Here is a 16,725-nt window from a genome sequence, read left to right as displayed (position 1 = left end):
CGCGACCCTCGCTCAATTCGATCGGGTCATGCCCGTGGGGAAAAACGAATTGTCGGCTTGTCGGAAAGTCGTCCACTTTTTTGAGAGCCCCGCGATGGTGACACGAAGGCGCGCGGGGTTGGAGGGGTCAAGTGCCCCCGAGTAACGGAGCTTGACGCGTACTTGTATCGAGCATCTCCAGCCAATTCTGCAAAAACTTCTTCTGCTCTGCTAACGATCCTGCAAATTCCGTTTCTTTTTCGGCCAAGTTTTGATTCATTCCCCATCATCTCCACCCTTGCTCGTCTATCCAATCTTCCACAATGGCCGCCAAGTCCTTCCCCCCCGGCATCCACGTCCCCAGCTTGACCTGGTTCGCCGACGACTCCAACCAGGAGATCGACTGGGCCGTCCAGACCAAGCACCTTGAGTTCCTCGTCAAGTCTGGCCTCCACGGCGGTAAGTCACCTCCATCCCCCGCTCTCTCACCATGGAGCCACATCTCTAACAGCCCGCAGTCGTCCTGGCCGGAACCAACGGCGAGGCAGTCACCCTGACCGCCGACGAAAAGACCGCCCTCGTCCAGAAGACGCGCGAAATCGCCGTCGCCGCCGGCCTCCCCGACCTCACAATCACCCTCGGCTGCGGCGGCCAGTCCACGCGCGCCGTCATCGCCGAGACGCACCTCGCCAAGGCCGCCGGCGCCGACTACGCCCTCGTCCTCGTCCCCTCCTACTTCCACTTCGCCATGAACGAGGCCGCCATCGTCGGCTTCTTCGAGGAGCTCGCCGCCGCGTCCCCGGTCCCCATCATCATCTACAACTTCCCGGGCGTCGCCGCCGGCCTCGACGTCAACTCGGACATGCTCTCCCGCCTCGGCAAGCACCCCAACATCGTCGGCGTCAAGCTCACCTGCGGCGGCATCGCCAAGGTCGCGCGCGTGCGCGCCGAGTTCGACCCGAGCGAGTTCTTCGCGCTCGCGGGCCAGAGCGACTGGCTCGTCCCCGCGATGGCCGTCGGCAGCACGGGTACGATTACCGGTGTCGCGAACCTGTACCCCAAGTACTGCATCGAGATCTTCGATCTGTACAACGCGGGCAAGCTGCAGGAGGCGACGGCGGCGCAGTTGAAGCTTGCGCAGATGGAGTGGGCGTTTGGCAAGGGCGGGATTAATGGTACTAAGTGGGTTGTGGCCAAGTCTCTGGGCTACCCGCTTGCGAGCTGCCACTGCAGACGGCCGTACCCGCAGTACACCGACGCGGAGAAGCAGGCATGGATCGCGGGCCTGGTTGCGCCATTGGCGGAGGAGGAGGCCAAGATCAACGCCCGTGCTTGAAATTGAAAGACAAGAGGGAAGGAAAATAATGGCATGAAATGGCGTTTTTGGGATACTTTGAAATCACTTGTAGATGAACAGAAAAGAGATAATGAATAGACGCTGCTATGAAACAATGCTCCTGGGTTCGGAGACTTCTGTGATTGCCTTTGGTTCTGATTGGGCTTAGCTTTGTGAGTGGCCCTGCCGGGAGGGTGGTGACTGGGTTTCCCTTCATCTGTTGTCTGGCCTTGTCTGTCTGGGTCGTGCTGTCTCAGGAGGCCTGGTTGTAGGATTCAACTTAGAAACAGAACCACCAATACTTCTTGTATCCATGATTCGGATTCACATTCGACGATGGATCAAGTATTTCGGCTGGAGATTTACTCATCAGCCTGATGTTTACGATTCTTAGGCCTGTTGTGGATGTGGTGACCGTGGACTAAACTTGTAACATTCAGCCTCACTGCGTGCGCCTTGGGCTTGATTGTGGTGCCAAGGAGATTCAATGAAGCCAATGCGACCATCGTCTAAGCTTTTTCAATCGGATGAGGGAAGCTGCGCACAGCAAACGAGAACTTCCTCAGTTCTTGTCATGACATGTCGAATTAAATAGCTCCTGATGCGGCTTATTTCAACATTGTGGTATCTCATTATTAAACACACTTTCCTCCCATCATTGTTCGGGCCTCATGTCTCAGCCATAAACCGGCATTACAAATCCTAATCATCCAACAGAGATCTACACATCTTCGGTGTGCTCACTTCGCTTCGCCTTGTCGATATCGTCGAAAGCAGTGTCGACGACCTTGGTCGATGGTTCCGGACGGGCGTCGTGTGCGTAGCCACTGCGGGGAAAGGAGTCAGTAAAAACGGGCTGGCTTTAGAGGGAAAAGAACAAACGTACAAGATGACATCCATCTGGTCCATGGTGAGACCCTTGGTCTCAGGCAGGAAGAAGAAGGCCCACAAGGTCGCCACAATCATCCACGCGGCGAAGAAGAACCACGTCGCGTAGCCGAACGAGCTGAAGATGTACGGAAGCGCCTTCGTGATAGCAAACTGCGTAGCCCAGACGACGAGGGCGGCATACGTTCCGGTGAAGTTGCGCAGCGCACCGGGGAAGATCTCAGCTGAGACGATCCATGGAATACCGTTGAGCCCGAACGACCAGCAGATGGAGTAGATCATGATCATGCCTGTGGCGGCCCTGCCGCCCGCCGCAGTCGACGCGGAGAGCTCCTTCCCGGCGGCGATGATGTCCGCCGGGTGGCCGATCTTGACGTACGCGCCGACGACCCAGAGGCAGAGCGAGCAGACGAAGGACGAGATGATGGCGGGCCAGCGGCGGCCGAGCAGGTCGATGAGGAAGATGAAGTAGATGATGGAGGCGATGGCCTTGATGAGGCCGTAGATGCCGGTGTAGAGCGCGACGTCGGTGATGCCGATGGAAGCGAAGAGGGTCGGGGAGTAGTAATTGATGGCGGCGGCACCGGAGAGGTTGTTGAGGGCGAAGGCGCAGAAGACGAGGACGAGGCGGTTCCACATGCCCTTGCGGCAGAGCGTGCTTGCGACGCCGCGGAAGTAGGCCCATTGGCCGGTGCCGTAGGCGCTGGCGACGGCGGCTTCTTCATCCATCTTCTTTTGGAGCATGTCGACCTCTTCTTGCATGTCTGTGCATCGACTCAGTCAGCAGTTGGTTCGGGATCTGGGATAAAGGGACTTACACTTGTGATCGATGGGAAGATGTCTGATCGACTCGAGAACCTTGTGCGCCTGCTCAGTCTTGCCCTTGCGCATCAACCAAAGGGGACTCTCGTGGATGAAGAAGCAGCCGATGAAGAGGATGCCGGAAGGTACAAGCTGGAAAGCCATCGGGATTCTCCAACTGGTCGCTGAGTTGGGGTTGATGTTCTGAGTGATGCCGTAGTTGATCCAGAAGCCGATGACGGAACCGACCTGGTAGGCAACTTCGAAGAGACCGGTGAGGATGCCGCGGATCGAGGGGATCGAGAGTTCACCGATGTAGGAGGGGACGGTGGCCGTGATGCCACCGCATCCGATGCCCGTCAGCGCGCGACCCGCATCTGAACTCATAATGTTAGTCACTGTTAAAAGAGAACGGGTGTAAGTATTAACGTACAGATGTAAGAGAGCTGATTTGTCGCGGCAACCATGAGAATGGCGCCGACGAGGAAGATGACGACGTTGGCCTGCAGAGTCCATTTTCTGCCCAGGCGCTCAGTGACTGGGACATGTCAGCTCTTGTCTGTTTGGCTAGAAGGATGTCATCATACTGAAGAAGCAGAGCAACGCGCCGCCGAGAGCGCCAGCCTGGAACGCCGAGGTGATATTACTCGAGATGTTATTGGAGTTCTCCGAGGTGATCCCAAAGTCTCTCTTGAAACCAGTTCGTGCGATCGTGGTTCCGATGAAGGCAGAGTCGTAACCGAACCTGAGAACTGTCAGTGATGCAGCTTTTTGAACAAGGCCTCGGCATATCATACAGCAAAGATCCGGTTGCGATGATGGACGCCTCAATGTAGAGACGCCAGTTGTAGACCTCCTTCGGGGTCGGCCGATCCTCGACAGCCTTGAAACCACCCATGATTGCGTTGCTGCGGTTCCGTCGAGTGCGAGGAGGGTGTGAGATTTGCCAAAGACGTTGGGAGCCGTCCGATTGATTATCTAGACTTCAACACGCACGGGGATCACACCTTTTCCGGGGGCAGTTTGGCTGTCAAAGAGTATTTATCCTGCCCTCCGTCCGACGTAACCCGTCGGATCCCATCCCCACGGGGTACTCGGGTGGAGAAAACATGGAGGACTTTGGAGTTGTCTCCCAGGTCGCGTCGGACGGCGCCAACGATAAATTTGGGGGTGGGTTTGACTCGCGTCAGTGGCCGCCATGGCCAACTGACAGCCCAGAATCCCAGGGACCGGCCTTCGGAAGTCGTCCGTCGACGATGCCACGAACGGGTTTTTGCAGCCGATTCAGTGGGTCTTTGCCTGGAGCTAAGGTCTGGCACAAAGCGGTCTTGGACCGAGGTAGTCGTTGTTAGTGCTGACTCCTGACTCTGCCAGCAAGTTTCATCAGCAACTACAAGTTGTCGAAAGGGATTTCAGCCACGATCAATGTCAGGTGATTGCGCTGATGTTATGCGCGGCCCCACTGCGCTGGACTGACGATGATTCCACGGGTGTGACGGCGCTTCCGACATGCGACCCGACGCGACCCGACGCGAACTACCGGCGAGGCATCTCCACTTCGCACGTGGGAAAGGCGAACCGGATCCTCGGGTCTGAGGAGAGGCAATCAAGAATTGGCCAAGACACGTGAGATGAACCGATGACGTTTGCTGGAAGAGTTACTGTTTAGAAATCTCTTCTCTGTTTGAAGGCTGTTGCGGGGAAAGCACCGGTTTCTCATAAAGTATGCCTTTGAAGACACATCAGCTATTGAGTGGCTTCAAGAGGCAGATGCTCACAATTCAAAATGCTCGAAGGCCCTTAATGTGGCTGATCCGTGGCTGGAGGTGGCTGAGATATGGCTTGAGTACGGTTGGAGCTTGTGGCTTAGCCATCTCTTCCCAGCAAGACATCTGAACCGTCGCAGTCATGTTCCCGTCTGTAATTGGGATAGTGTATGCCTCCTGATAAGAGATTAGGTCATCTAATGCGGGCCTAAGTATAACTGGCCTACTTGGTTATGTTCAATATTGGGGTTGCTGCACTCCGAGTTTGATGATGAGGTTTTTGATAAATCGCACTTCAATCGCATATCACACTTCCAGCATGACTTTTATTGGTCTATAATGTCATGTCGTATTTCACTTTTCTGCGTTCTATGGAGGAAGGTAGCCAATCAATCAATGACACGCTCGGTCGCCAAGTGCTTACTGCATCTTCATTAAACTGATCAGGCTGGCATAACTTAAATGCCCCTTCAACTCGTGAACTACAAGCTATCTATCAACCTATCGCCAGCTCACCAAACGAGATGGATCGTAGTACTCCAGAATCCTCCGCCTCCTGCGACGAAACCATCGCCACGACCAATGACCTAGCACCTGGGACTTGGGCTGAGAGATACCTCGCAGCTAATGGCGACGATGTCGACGCTTATTCCCATCTTGTCAAAGAAGTCGAGGAGGACAAGATTGATCCTCAAAAATACAAACATGAGATACAGAAGCTGGTGTCAGCGATGAACATCATCGACGGATTTGCGGGAAATGTCGACAATTTTTGCAACACTGGCCAGACATATCAACCACACAGTGGGCTTTGGCCAATGGACGCTCCTTCAGCAGCGTTTGCGAGATCGAAGCAGCAACCATCGCTGGATGCAAATTTTGTGCCTTCCTCCATTCCAGATTAGTCTACAGGCAACTACTCGATGCCTTTCAGAAGATCGAATCTCGGCTTAGAGCCTTTGGTCACGATGGCTCCAGTTCCTTGACCGTAGAGGCTTGGGGCGAGGGTCCTCTTCAGTCGCACATCATGTGGCTAAATCTGCCAGGGAAACAGGCTACGATTTGCACCAGTCGTGGCGGTTCAGCTGTCAAGTTCTTTTCTGATGTGACGGAACCCTTACGTAAGGTCATGATTTCTCGCACAATACCACTATAATTATCCCTACCTAGGCATTCCTACGCGCGGACACTAATGATGTACACAGAAAGTTCATGGCAGCATAAAGAAGACAGCAACGTCTACGAACTGGCTAGAATGTGGTTGCATGAATGCGACAACTTTCATGACACGTGTGTACATAAAAAAGAGTATGAACGACCTTCAAGGCTGGTTTCGTTCGACCGCGATGTTGTCAGAGTCGTGCGCACCGCAATCTTCGACATCATGCCGAAATACGCCACGTTAAGCTATTGTTGGGGTACCAATCCATTTTTGTGCTTGACTAGGAACACAATGGGGTCGTTCCTGGACGGCATTTATGTGAGGGAGCTACCACAGACGTTCCGAGATGCAATCCAAGTGGCCAAGAAGCTAGGACTGTCCTACATCTGGATCGACGCTCTTTGCATACTTCAGCATGACCCCGAAGATTGGTTCACTGAGGCTAGTCGCATGAGATCGGTTTACGGCAATAGCTATGTCAACCTCGCCGCTTCCTCCGCGACCAATGTCCACCAGGGCTTTTTCTCGAGACCAGAGCGTTACAAGCACTACAATGGAGGGTTTTGTGCTCGAGTAAGCACTCACAACTATAGCCTAGCCCGCAATTTTCATAGCTCCAGCGTGCACGAAGAAGCCTCTGAGAACACACATTTGGCCACTCGAGCCTGGACACTACAGGAGAAGCTTCTTCCTGCCCGTACAATTTCCTTCGGTCATACGGGCATTTTCTGGGAATGCAGGTCCGGCATTCGATCCGAGTTCTTTCCGTGTGGGGTTCCCGGCGAGTTCAGGTCACATCTCGTCTGTCCCGAAGATCAAGCCTGGAATTGGGATCTGATTATCTCCCAGTATTCTCGCGCTAACCTCACCGAGCCTGAGGACAAATTGCCCGCGTTGTCTGGCATTGCTAGACGCCAGCAAGAGGCCACTGGTCATCAATACCTTGCAGGAATGTGGAAGGAGTCACTTATCACCGATCTCACATGGGGGATTCAATCAGAACGTCGGAGAAGGCCGGCTTGGAGGGCCCCGTCCTGGTCCTGGATGGCAGTCGATGGCCACGTTTTGGTCTGGGCACAAACCGTCGAGGTTGATACGAAGCGAATCAAGCAATACATCAGCATACTAGACGTATGGGCGACACCGTCCGGTCCGGATCTGTTCGGCAAAGTGAACGACGGCTTGCTTTCGTTAGCTTGCACCGCACTTGTGCGTGCCCATCTTCTGAGAGATGATGAAGCCGAAAAGGACTCAGATGAGCACGAGACTCAATATATTCAGTGTGTTAGCTTGGGTGCAGTTATGCCTTGGTTGCCGGTCTGGATGGACGCCTTGGACGAAAACGGGACCAGCAGTGAGGTCTATTTGATGCCAGTCTTTGGCGGACCGTCTGGCATTGAAAGAAGGCAGAAGCGATTCAAGGACAGAAACTGGCGCGAAACGAACGTGGAGAGCCACGGAATCAACGATGATAATACGCGAGACGTGGCAGAAGAAAGAGTGCCGCAATTGGTGATGTACGGCCTCGTTCTCCGAGCTTGCGGCCAGAATATGGGTGAAGGTGGTCGCTTTTCTCGGGTTGGGTTGTTTTATGTCAAGAATTTTAGTGACGTTCCGTTTGATGGAGAGCCAGAAAAAGACGAATATCACGACTTCATTCAACTGCTGGATGGAAGAGAACAAGAAATGGTCGAAACCGAGAGCCCTGATGGGCCAGAGAGCGCTGCTTTCATTCAGCGCGACGTCAAAATCACAATTGAGTAGTGGTAGTTGCAATGATGGTCATCAATGCTTACGATGTCCAAAACAACGTACCTGCCAAGAATTCATTCAATGACTTGATCTTTGATTGACGTTTGAGAGGGACATATCGAACTCCATCAACACAAGGAAATTGATTTCAATCTTTTATCGAGCAGCACGATCAATGCCAGCGCCTACCCGCTTTTGGCATACTGAAAAGATAGGTATTCAAGGAGGTTGCAGATCATAGAGACCGATCCGAGCGCAAGACTGCATCCTAGCAAGACCACGTTATTACTTGGAGAACGATATCAAAGTCACTGAATTTTTCAAGAATGGATTGCCGCCGCGCGCTGGAACGGAATTCTCTCTAGCGAAATGGTGGATTGAACGGGGATGGCCTGTGTCTGGCTGGTATCTCATTTATGTACATATTGCCCCGCTCGATCAATTGCTTCATGAACATGCGCCTGGCCTACTCCTAATAACACTGTTCAAAAACGTCAGTAATGTTGCAGACTTAGGATCTGAGAAGACACATTGACTTACGCAACCCTCAAATCCGCCATCGCCGCAAGCGGAGCCTTCGTCATAGGACATTAAGCAGTCGCCTCGCCAGGTGTGACGGTCACCGCCCTCTGCCTCGCTACAACAGAAAGTGTTGCGGTCCTATTAGGAAACCATATGTCAGTAAATCCAGATTCCATCAGGTGTACGCCACGTTCTTGTAGAAACATACGGGGTACAAGGCCTTGCAGCTAAGATGGTACGCTTCCTTGCCGTAAGAGGTGCACCACCATGCATTTGCGGATCCAAGCAAGAGAGAGCCGACGGAAAGGACAGCAGCGAACTTCATGACGGCTAGGTATGTGAGCGAGAGTTGAAAAACGAAGGACTGAGCGGTTGGTTGCTACAACTGGTGACGACTGCACAGATGAGTAGTTCTTGGTGGTTTGTATATGTATGTTGTAGATCTTAACTCATGACTCAAGCATGGTGGTCTCGCTTGAATGCATTGAATAACGGGCGTCTCCTCCTGGTTAGGCCTGTAGGGGTTATGACGAGTCAGAGACCACTCACCGCAAGACTACAATTCAATGCCCACCCTAATCAATATGGCTGAGACTTGGAGCAGATGCCCTTGGAATATTTTCCTCAGTAGCGGCATGCAGCTATTCACAAGACACGGTGATACTGTCATTATCTATTCCAAAGATCAACGGGAGACTGTAGTCTAGGCTACTCCAGGTCGTGGATAGACTCGATTCCCTTCCGGCATTAAAGACTTTCGGAACACTGAATGGTAAGGTCGAAGAAGCGCCTGCTCACCAGTTGAGCCCAGCTGAGGTTCTGTCAAGCCTTGCCCAACCCTTGTTCTATCCCGGAGGAGCGCATGTCAAGACGGCAGGCAATCGGACAAACCGCAACCTTAAGAAGCGGACCATGGTGGATGGGAAGGCATCATGATCTGCAGATCCACTCGTCTCTTTCCCTATTTACTCTTTTACAGCAACTTGCGGCTAACCGGCCCCTGATGAGTTCGTCACCCCGTACTACCACGTGCTCCTGAGGAGGACAGTTGGATACTTTAAAACACTGGGAACAAGACGTGTGCTTTCTTCTATTTTCTGAGAATCAACTCTGATCATTTTGCATCTACTTAGAAGCTTGTGAAGAATTTGGCTTTCTGGCGTCATGTCGGGAGCCGATGGGATACTTTTTGCTGCTATTATTACGCCGATGTTTGATCCCCATGTCCAATAAAAGAGCTATGCCGGAACAGGAAGCTGAGGCCCACGGCAACCCACTGTTTCACAACCTAGCAACACACAGCCAGCCCGGAAATAATCACAGGTGTTGCATCTAAATCATTAATCGGCCGAGAATAACGGATTACTCGTACCTCGTATCCGTAACTGCGGAAAACACGCAGTAGAGGCTTACACTTCGGGGCTTCTGCCGCAACTGTCCGAAACTCGGTGACCACTACTTGCGGCCTGGACTTTCACATTTGGCATGGGAATGAGTGCTGTTGTTCAAAGTAAGTGTCCTTCCGCCAGCTTCATCGACCTCGAAGTGGTACTGGATGAGTATCGTGGCCGCCATGAGGCACAGCATGCTGCTAGCGTAACACTTCCTGGATTATTTCGTCTTCAGAAGTCCTCAAAGACGGGAATTCGGGACTCGCATCCGTGATCAACGCCTTTCGTCTGTTGTCCCGGCCCAGAGGTGAGCTGAAGTGACGGAGTCCGTCCGAAGCTCCGAATTCGGGTAGATCCCGGTGTATGTGGTACGCATGTCCAAGCGCCATCGGGGACCGCCGTACCATCCTTGAAACGGTACCTGGGATCCGATGGTACGAATACTGCGCTCTGCGTCGATAGAAGCATTTGAGTGAACGTGTGCTTTACTTTCAAAGAAAATATTTGAGAACCGGTAGAACATCAATTAGCAACTATCCCGCCGGACAATTAATCTATGGCAGCCGATAGCTCTCTGCGAAGGAGGCCGACATATCCGAAAAGTGGATCGTCCACCTACTCGTATATCGTACAGAAGGCAGTCTGGAGAATAAAGTTTTCGTAGTGTACACGACATACTGGAGGTGGGAAGGAAACATACCACGAAGCGAATGAATCAACCCAAACCATAACGCTAGCGTCTGCTGTATGACTCTCGTGATGCTCCAATTTTCCTTTTTCGGGGATAAGTCAACTATTCATTGGATGCAGCCGCACTACAACGAGTCAGTGCGGTAAGCACACTATCTGCGGACTGTAATGTCTCTCGGCCAGCGGAATACCACCGCATGCCCAGGTGATCTTGGGGATCACTGTTCCATCTTTGAGGCAGTACTTGATGATGTCATGACGCCGGGCGCTGATAGCACCTGCCGGCTTACCACTCCTCAAGGGAGCCGTCGGTAAGATGCATATTGTTGAATATGTGCCTGCCACAACTCGGGGAAGAATGTATCATACATGCTTGAAAAGCCCCCTGGATCCAAGAGGGATTCTTAATATGACGACAATATGCTGAGGAACGAGATTCTGAAGTTTTTGAGAGCAGCAAATGATCTCAACTTATCAAAATGGCGGCTATTTCATACGCTATCCCTGTCCTTAGGAGCCTGCAAAGTCTACGTAGGAAACGCTGAATTTCTCGAAGGAGCCAAAGCTCATAAGAAAATCATAAAAGCCTAGTCATAACGGTCAATGACACAATTGTTCTTGCACTACGCATGAGCTTGATGAGTGTTACTTGATATAGGGCTCATAGGCATTGGCTATGATTATTGTCCCTGTCTTCTCCAAACCGAAGAATACTGTGAATTATCATGTTTACACTACGCTCATTTACTTGATTGAACCTTCACATCGCTTATGTCTGAGAAGGTACTTGTCCGATGTGCGTGGGATGAAGCTAAACATTAAAGCAATCCGAGACACGACAATCACGTTTTCACCGCCATAAAGCCGTACCTGGTTCTGTCGTTTCCCCTACTCCCGCTACTACCCGTCGGTGTAGCTTGGAGGGTTCAGAATGTAGTCTCAGGGTCTTGGAAAACATCGATGCCAACCGCATGTATGATGGCGTGGTCTGGCTTCAGCTTTCAGCTGGCCTCATAATCAAGCCATTCTGAACTTGCCTCCGGAACCAAAACGCAAGTATATGCTTTCTTGAACTCTACAAAATGATCGGTCATGACAAAACAGAGTTTTTGAGATGTCTTAATACCATTTTGGACGGCGAATCATTATGCATCGACCCCGCACTAAGCAAGACATTTACTCAGGACAGCCAGCCGCAAAAAAGCTGAACATACAATGGGTGGGCCAAATCACTATGTGTTTGAACGCCAATACTCTGTTAATCCTCAGTTCAGCTCCCTCTTTGTGAGACATGGGACAGGCCTCAGCGGACTCCGACGGCTGCTTTTGATTCATATCACTGCGAAGGCTGGCTGAACTTTTGACGTTCATCATTCTGAATTCAGCCTGCTAGCTCGAGATTGCAATGCATGTGTCCAACCGCAGGAACTGCAGAGATCGCCTCCTCGGATGCCTAATTCGCTCGTGATCAATGAGTGCTAACAACTCACGTTAATGCCGAAAGTCGGGCCCTCTTAGCCACCCTAATACAAGCTAGCCTCAAATACTTGCAATCTATCTCTATATAAACCCCAGATACACGCTGCTGTCGATTGTCATTATTCGCTTCATTGCGTACGCTGGATCGCAGTCTCATAAACACATTGTCAGTTTCTCGAAGCGAATCACATCTCCAGACTCAAACGGCAGTTACAAAAAGGCGAGCCATCTCAGGTCTCAAACTGGATTCGTCATCCTCCAACCGATACGACTTTTGCGGCACCAGTGTCCAAGAAGCTGTTGAAAGCCTACGACAAGGCCGAACAAACCCGCTCGCCAGCAAGATGGGCGACTCTGGAGAAGGACCGAAACGTCACTGCATCACTCAAAGAGGCACCGCATCGACCTACGGGTTTCCACCGGCTTCTCACAATGACTCGCCCTTCGATGCCATCCAGGTCGGACTTGACTCCATCATTCCACGTTGGAAAGCCTCTACTGCGCTCAAGTGGTTTCTCAAGTCCGAGGGATTCCCATCCGCGGATGGGGCTAAACTCGCTGCAGAGACTATGAACCAAGCTGCCCAGGATTGGAATGATCTCTCGTTCGGAGTCAGCATTTCCCAGACGACGGATGAGGCGGCAGCCAATTTCAACCTGGTCTATCAGGACAATCCACCAGACGAGCCCGGTTTACTTGCCAGCGCCTTCTTTCCACTTCAAGCTGACATGGATGTTGTGATTTATGGGACGGGCCTGAAGAATTCGGAAAATTACCCGCTCAAGAGCACCCTCTTGCACGAGCTTGGCCATGTCTTTGGGCTTCGGCACGAGTTCGCTGACGAAGACTCAAGGGGTCAAATACAATTCATGGAGGCTAACAAAGATTCGGTCATGTCGTATAATGGGGTTGTCATTATCGAGGAGACAGATAAGCATGGGATCCGAGAGTTTTATAAGCTGGCGAATGGGTTAAGGATTGACCGAAGTCCGGTCACAGATTATGAGCCGCAGCTTCGGCTCAACAACCAGCGCAACCACTAGGCAAGGACGTGGAAACATGATTTTTCATGTTGTACTTTTCAATGTTAGACAGGAGATTCTTGTGCAATGCTAGAAAACGAGGTTCCCAATCTCTCCCTATTTGACATTACTTTGGTTGCTTCAAACAGACTTTACGCTTGTGTGAAACAACACAGCTAGGCCCCAGCTGGCACCAGCGGACTTTGAGTGCGCCATCACGGCCACGGCGGAAGTCTTTCCCGCTCCCGTCGCGCAAGTGCCACAAACCACACAAAGCCCAGCCGGTAACGCTGCCGATTGAGACACGCGACACCATCCCACGGGAGCCGCGGGGTGGGGACGGGATGATTTTAAGCAGTGTGCCATTGGATGGCAGCTGTCAGAGCTGAGCAGAATAAGGCCATCGTCTGATGTTTCAAGGTCGCTGTAAGGGACATGAAACACCTTGATGCAAGCTTATGACCGACCACTAGGCTTCTCCGTCTCGCTGCCTGCTTACCAGGTAAATCCCACCGGAGGGGCCTGAGTCAGCAGTGTTCTCGCCTCCAGCTGGCGTCTGGCAGCTTGGTGGCACGGATCAGTTGACGGTGCGGTCGTGGCAGCGGAACGTCCAGGATGGGACGCTGTTACGTATTGGATGTACTGCGAGGTCTTGGCCCTCGATGTCGGCGGCCGAGGCTGTTGATTGCTGCAATCCAGCGATGTCTTCATGAAATAGGACAAAGGCAGGTTCGGAACGAGGGAAAGATTTCACGGTGATCTGCCGCGGGAGCGTTTAAAGTCGCCTAGAGTTTGCGGGATGATCACCATGATTTACCGATAGCGAACTTTCTTTCAGCGTTCGACCCCACACATAATGCGACGTCTTATTAGGCGTCGAGCTGACACCCACTGTAACGATCATCACGCGTCTCAGACTGTTTGAGGGAGGTGCGCTACCCCGGCCCCCCTCGTAGTGGGCAGAAATAAGCTAGAATTGAAGCTTAGAATGGGCGAATATAGGATGGCGAGGTGTTGGTGAAATGGGAGATATAAAGCATCATGAAGAACACCATCAACATTGTGCCCATCATCCAACTCATCAGTCCTTTCATCGCAATAGACTAGTTTTCAATTTCTTCAATTCTCTTAGTGCCCGGAGCATCTACTTTTAATACCCTCGTCTCATCGTTTTTGAGTTACTCAACATTCCAACAACCGCCATCATGCAGATCACCGCCGTCTTCCTCACCGTTGCTGCCTTCGCCATGGGCCACGCTGCCGCAGGTACGGAACTTCCCGTCTTCTCGCAACTCCAAGCCTAGCGCAAGTTCAAACCCTCGCTGACACTGATCTTTCGTATAGCATCTGTTCCCCGTAACTTCATCGACGGCAAGGGAAGCGCTCTCTTCGGCAACGTTGGAACCGCATGCAGCGTCGGTAGCAAGGATGGCGAATGCGACCGCTTCGGCCGTTGCGTTCAGGAAATTCCTCCCAACGAGGTCTCCGTCCTCAACCAGGGCCAGACCGTGGATACTTGCACTGCCGGCGGACAAACTGGTACCCTGTAAAATGCCTCTGTCAGTGACTTGAACGAGAATTTTGGGGCAGTGGGTTTTGGGGACGAACCTCTCTTGGTAGTTTAATCAGACACGCTTGCTCTCGTTCTCTTGATCAATCTCGTCCGATGCCGGACTTGCGTTGTCCACCTCTCTGTTGTTGCTCCGGCTGACCCTTTGCGCGATGAACGGGCACGATGACTATCTGGCTCGGACCCCCCGGCATCGAGTCCATCTCGAGGAACTTGGATTGCCAGCTGAAGCTACTTATCGCGGCGCGACTATTCGCGGGAGGCATGGCTTTGTTGGGTACTACTGGGCGAGGTACCGGGCGAGGATGCTGGACGGCAGCGGCTGGGCGCTTGGGTGATGCCATCTCGTTCGCATGTCGGACTGAATTGAGAAGATGGAGATGGCGAAGCTTCTCCATTCGGATGGGGTCAAGATTGAGGGTCGATTGGGAAGGAGGAGGAAGCGGTCTTTCCAAGCCATACTGAAGAAGATCACGAGCAACTTTCAGGATGGGCTCAGAGGCGGAAGGATCTCTCGACATGAGGCCATTGAAGTATTCGCGGGCCTTCTGACGCTGGTAGTCCTGTTCAGTGTCAGTAACATTGTCAAAGAGCGCGTGGTCTTTGTCAGTGAGGTAGGTGCAAGTAAATCACATACCTCGTTGCCAGGATCAATGGAGCAACCACGGACAACAGTTTGATCCTCCTTGTCAGCTGTGGCGTCGCTTGCCTGGTCTTGTTCATCAGGCGAATCGTCCGGAGGCACCTCATAACCATCGACCTTGTCCGAATGGGCCTTAACGCGCTTCTTCAAGTTCTTGTAGAAATCTTTGATGTCCCTGATAAACTGATTGTCTCTGTTATTGAAGACTCCTCTTGGCTTCAGGGTGCCTGAATTTGCGGCTGATCGGAAGCGGGCGTTGATGGTCTGGATATTTATGTAAAAGACACGCTGAGAGCAACCTTCTTACTGGTAGCAAAACTTACCTCTAAGTGGGAGCGCGCCATGTTGCGATGGCCTGCGTGGGGTTGGTGTTGTTGAGGTGAAGGTTGAAAATTTTGAAAGTTGACGCGGCGAAGGTGAACTTCAAGATGCAGTGGTTGCAGTCCATAGAGCAGCTGGGTGTTACTTGGGAAGGAGGTGTTGAGAGCAGCTCCTTCCGTTTGTTGCAACTGACACTGACCAATCACAGCAATGGATGAGCAAGTCAAGAGCTCACTGATTTCTTTCAAGGAGGCCTTTTTTTTAGTGGCTGCGGCTCACGAGTAAGTCAAATAAACAATACTGTTGTTTTCTCCCTTTTGTCATCATTTGTCCACGTCGTTGAAAGATTCATCTCTACGCAGATGCCTCCTCATCCAATTCCGGGTAGTGACGGTAGATGCCGTCGCTGTACTTCTGTCTACGGTCACTGGCAAGGTATTCCTTGATCTTGGGGCGTTCCTTAACGGCTTCATAGAGTTCGAAAACCGCCTTATACTCGCCGCTTCCCTCGATTCGCTTCAGCGCGTTGGGGAACGCGAACTTGACGCCATCGACACACTGCTTATGTCAGCACCGCCCTCCATCTTGTCTAGGAAAGAACTCACCTGGAACAAAACCAAGTCGGCATACGTCAAGGAGCCTCCGTACAACCACGGGCCCTCACCGCTGGCTTTGCCCTTCAGAACCCTCTCAAAGTAGCCCAGGAACTTCGGCAGGCGGTTCTCAAGGTAGTCTTTCGCCTTCCTCTTGCTTTCCTCCTTCTGATCGTCGTAGTAAAGCCCCGTCGCAATCGGGTGATGAGTGTCGTGAACCTCGTTGCTCAGCCCGTCCAATGCGGTCAGCACAAGCGCGTTGATGCGGTAGATGCCGTCCGCGTCCTCGCCATCGGGCTTGGGGGCCAGGCCGGTGCGGGGGCCCAGGTACAGCAGGATGTTGGGTGTTTGGCTGATGACGAGGTCGCCGTGCTTGAGGATCGGAGGGGCTAGAGGAGGCGGGTTGTGGTCGTCGCCGGTGTTCTTGGCGTCGATTTGAGCCAGGACCGACTTCACGCCGTCCTCGACGTGCGCCGTGTCGGTGTACTCGGCGCCTGCCTCCTCGAGAGCGAGACGGATGTGCTCGCCGCGGCCGGGTAGGCCAGGCCAGTAGATGAGCTCGTACGGGACGTCCTTGGAGGACCTTTGACGCTTGGCGCTGGGAGAGGTGGCCATGATTACTGAGATTGAGTATAATAGATACGAGGGATCAGAGTTGTAGATCAAGACGATGGAAGAGGGCTCGGTGTGGAAGAGGCGTTCGTGAGTTGAAGGAGGGAAGGAAGACGAGACGAGCGTAAGATGGCGGTGAGATTGAGTTAATGTAACGGAAGGCAGGTACACGTTGTCACGTACGACGGGAGGTTGAGC

At 52.4% G+C, this 16,725-nt stretch overlaps 8 protein-coding genes across 8 annotated transcripts; 4 read left to right on the top strand and 4 right to left on the bottom strand.

Moving 5' to 3' along the window:
* Positions 1–302: 302 nt before the first annotated feature.
* On the top strand, positions 303–1,315 carry CGGC5_v001865 (putative 4-hydroxy-2-oxoglutarate aldolase; the record flags this gene model as incomplete). The annotated part of the gene is made up of 2 exons (XM_032024010.1): positions 303–438; positions 498–1,315. The coding sequence occupies 2 exons, from the start codon at positions 303–305 to the stop codon at positions 1,313–1,315; spliced, it is 954 nt and encodes a 317-aa protein (XP_031879301.1).
* A 721-nt stretch (positions 1,316–2,036) lies between these two features.
* Positions 2,037–3,902, bottom strand: qutD-15 (Quinate permease; the record flags this gene model as incomplete). Its single annotated transcript, XM_032024008.1, has 6 exons — positions 2,037–2,142; positions 2,202–2,967; positions 3,022–3,381; positions 3,438–3,542; positions 3,592–3,749; positions 3,802–3,902. The coding sequence occupies 6 exons, from the start codon at positions 3,900–3,902 to the stop codon at positions 2,037–2,039; spliced, it is 1,596 nt and encodes a 531-aa protein (XP_031879400.1).
* A 2,321-nt stretch (positions 3,903–6,223) lies between these two features.
* CGGC5_v001863 (uncharacterized protein) lies at positions 6,224–7,696 on the top strand (the record flags this gene model as incomplete). Its single annotated transcript, XM_032024005.2, has 1 exon — positions 6,224–7,696. The coding sequence occupies one exon, from the start codon at positions 6,224–6,226 to the stop codon at positions 7,694–7,696; it is 1,473 nt and encodes a 490-aa protein (XP_031879281.2).
* A 460-nt stretch (positions 7,697–8,156) lies between these two features.
* On the bottom strand, positions 8,157–8,531 carry CGGC5_v001862 (uncharacterized protein; the record flags this gene model as incomplete). The annotated part of the gene is made up of 3 exons (XM_032024004.1): positions 8,157–8,165; positions 8,225–8,344; positions 8,415–8,531. The coding sequence occupies 3 exons, from the start codon at positions 8,529–8,531 to the stop codon at positions 8,157–8,159; spliced, it is 246 nt and encodes an 81-aa protein (XP_031879322.1).
* Positions 8,532–12,110: 3,579 nt separating this feature from the next.
* CGGC5_v001861 (uncharacterized protein) lies at positions 12,111–12,809 on the top strand (the record flags this gene model as incomplete). The annotated part of the gene is made up of 1 exon (XM_032024003.1): positions 12,111–12,809. One exon carries the CDS (start codon positions 12,111–12,113, stop codon positions 12,807–12,809), a length of 699 nt encoding a protein of 232 aa, XP_031879280.1.
* A 1,184-nt stretch (positions 12,810–13,993) lies between these two features.
* CGGC5_v001860 (uncharacterized protein) lies at positions 13,994–14,338 on the top strand (the record flags this gene model as incomplete). Its single annotated transcript, XM_032024002.1, has 2 exons — positions 13,994–14,054; positions 14,133–14,338. 2 exons carry the CDS (start codon positions 13,994–13,996, stop codon positions 14,336–14,338), a joined length of 267 nt encoding a protein of 88 aa, XP_031879405.1.
* A 103-nt stretch (positions 14,339–14,441) lies between these two features.
* Positions 14,442–15,345, bottom strand: CGGC5_v001859 (uncharacterized protein; the record flags this gene model as incomplete). The annotated part of the gene is made up of 3 exons (XM_032024001.1): positions 14,442–14,921; positions 14,996–15,265; positions 15,325–15,345. The coding sequence occupies 3 exons, from the start codon at positions 15,343–15,345 to the stop codon at positions 14,442–14,444; spliced, it is 771 nt and encodes a 256-aa protein (XP_031879323.1).
* A 331-nt stretch (positions 15,346–15,676) lies between these two features.
* Positions 15,677–16,530, bottom strand: GST (Glutathione S-transferase; the record flags this gene model as incomplete). Its single annotated transcript, XM_032024000.1, has 2 exons — positions 15,677–15,880; positions 15,928–16,530. The coding sequence occupies 2 exons, from the start codon at positions 16,528–16,530 to the stop codon at positions 15,677–15,679; spliced, it is 807 nt and encodes a 268-aa protein (XP_031879283.1).
* Positions 16,531–16,725: the final 195 nt, after the last annotated feature.

The sequence above is a fragment of the Colletotrichum fructicola genome, assembly GCF_000319635.2.
Source record: "Colletotrichum fructicola Nara gc5 chromosome Unknown KSG_Nara_v1_contig01, whole genome shotgun sequence".
Lineage (NCBI taxonomy): Eukaryota > Fungi > Ascomycota > Sordariomycetes > Glomerellales > Glomerellaceae > Colletotrichum > Colletotrichum fructicola.
This window is presented reverse-complemented; position numbering and strand designations above follow the sequence as displayed.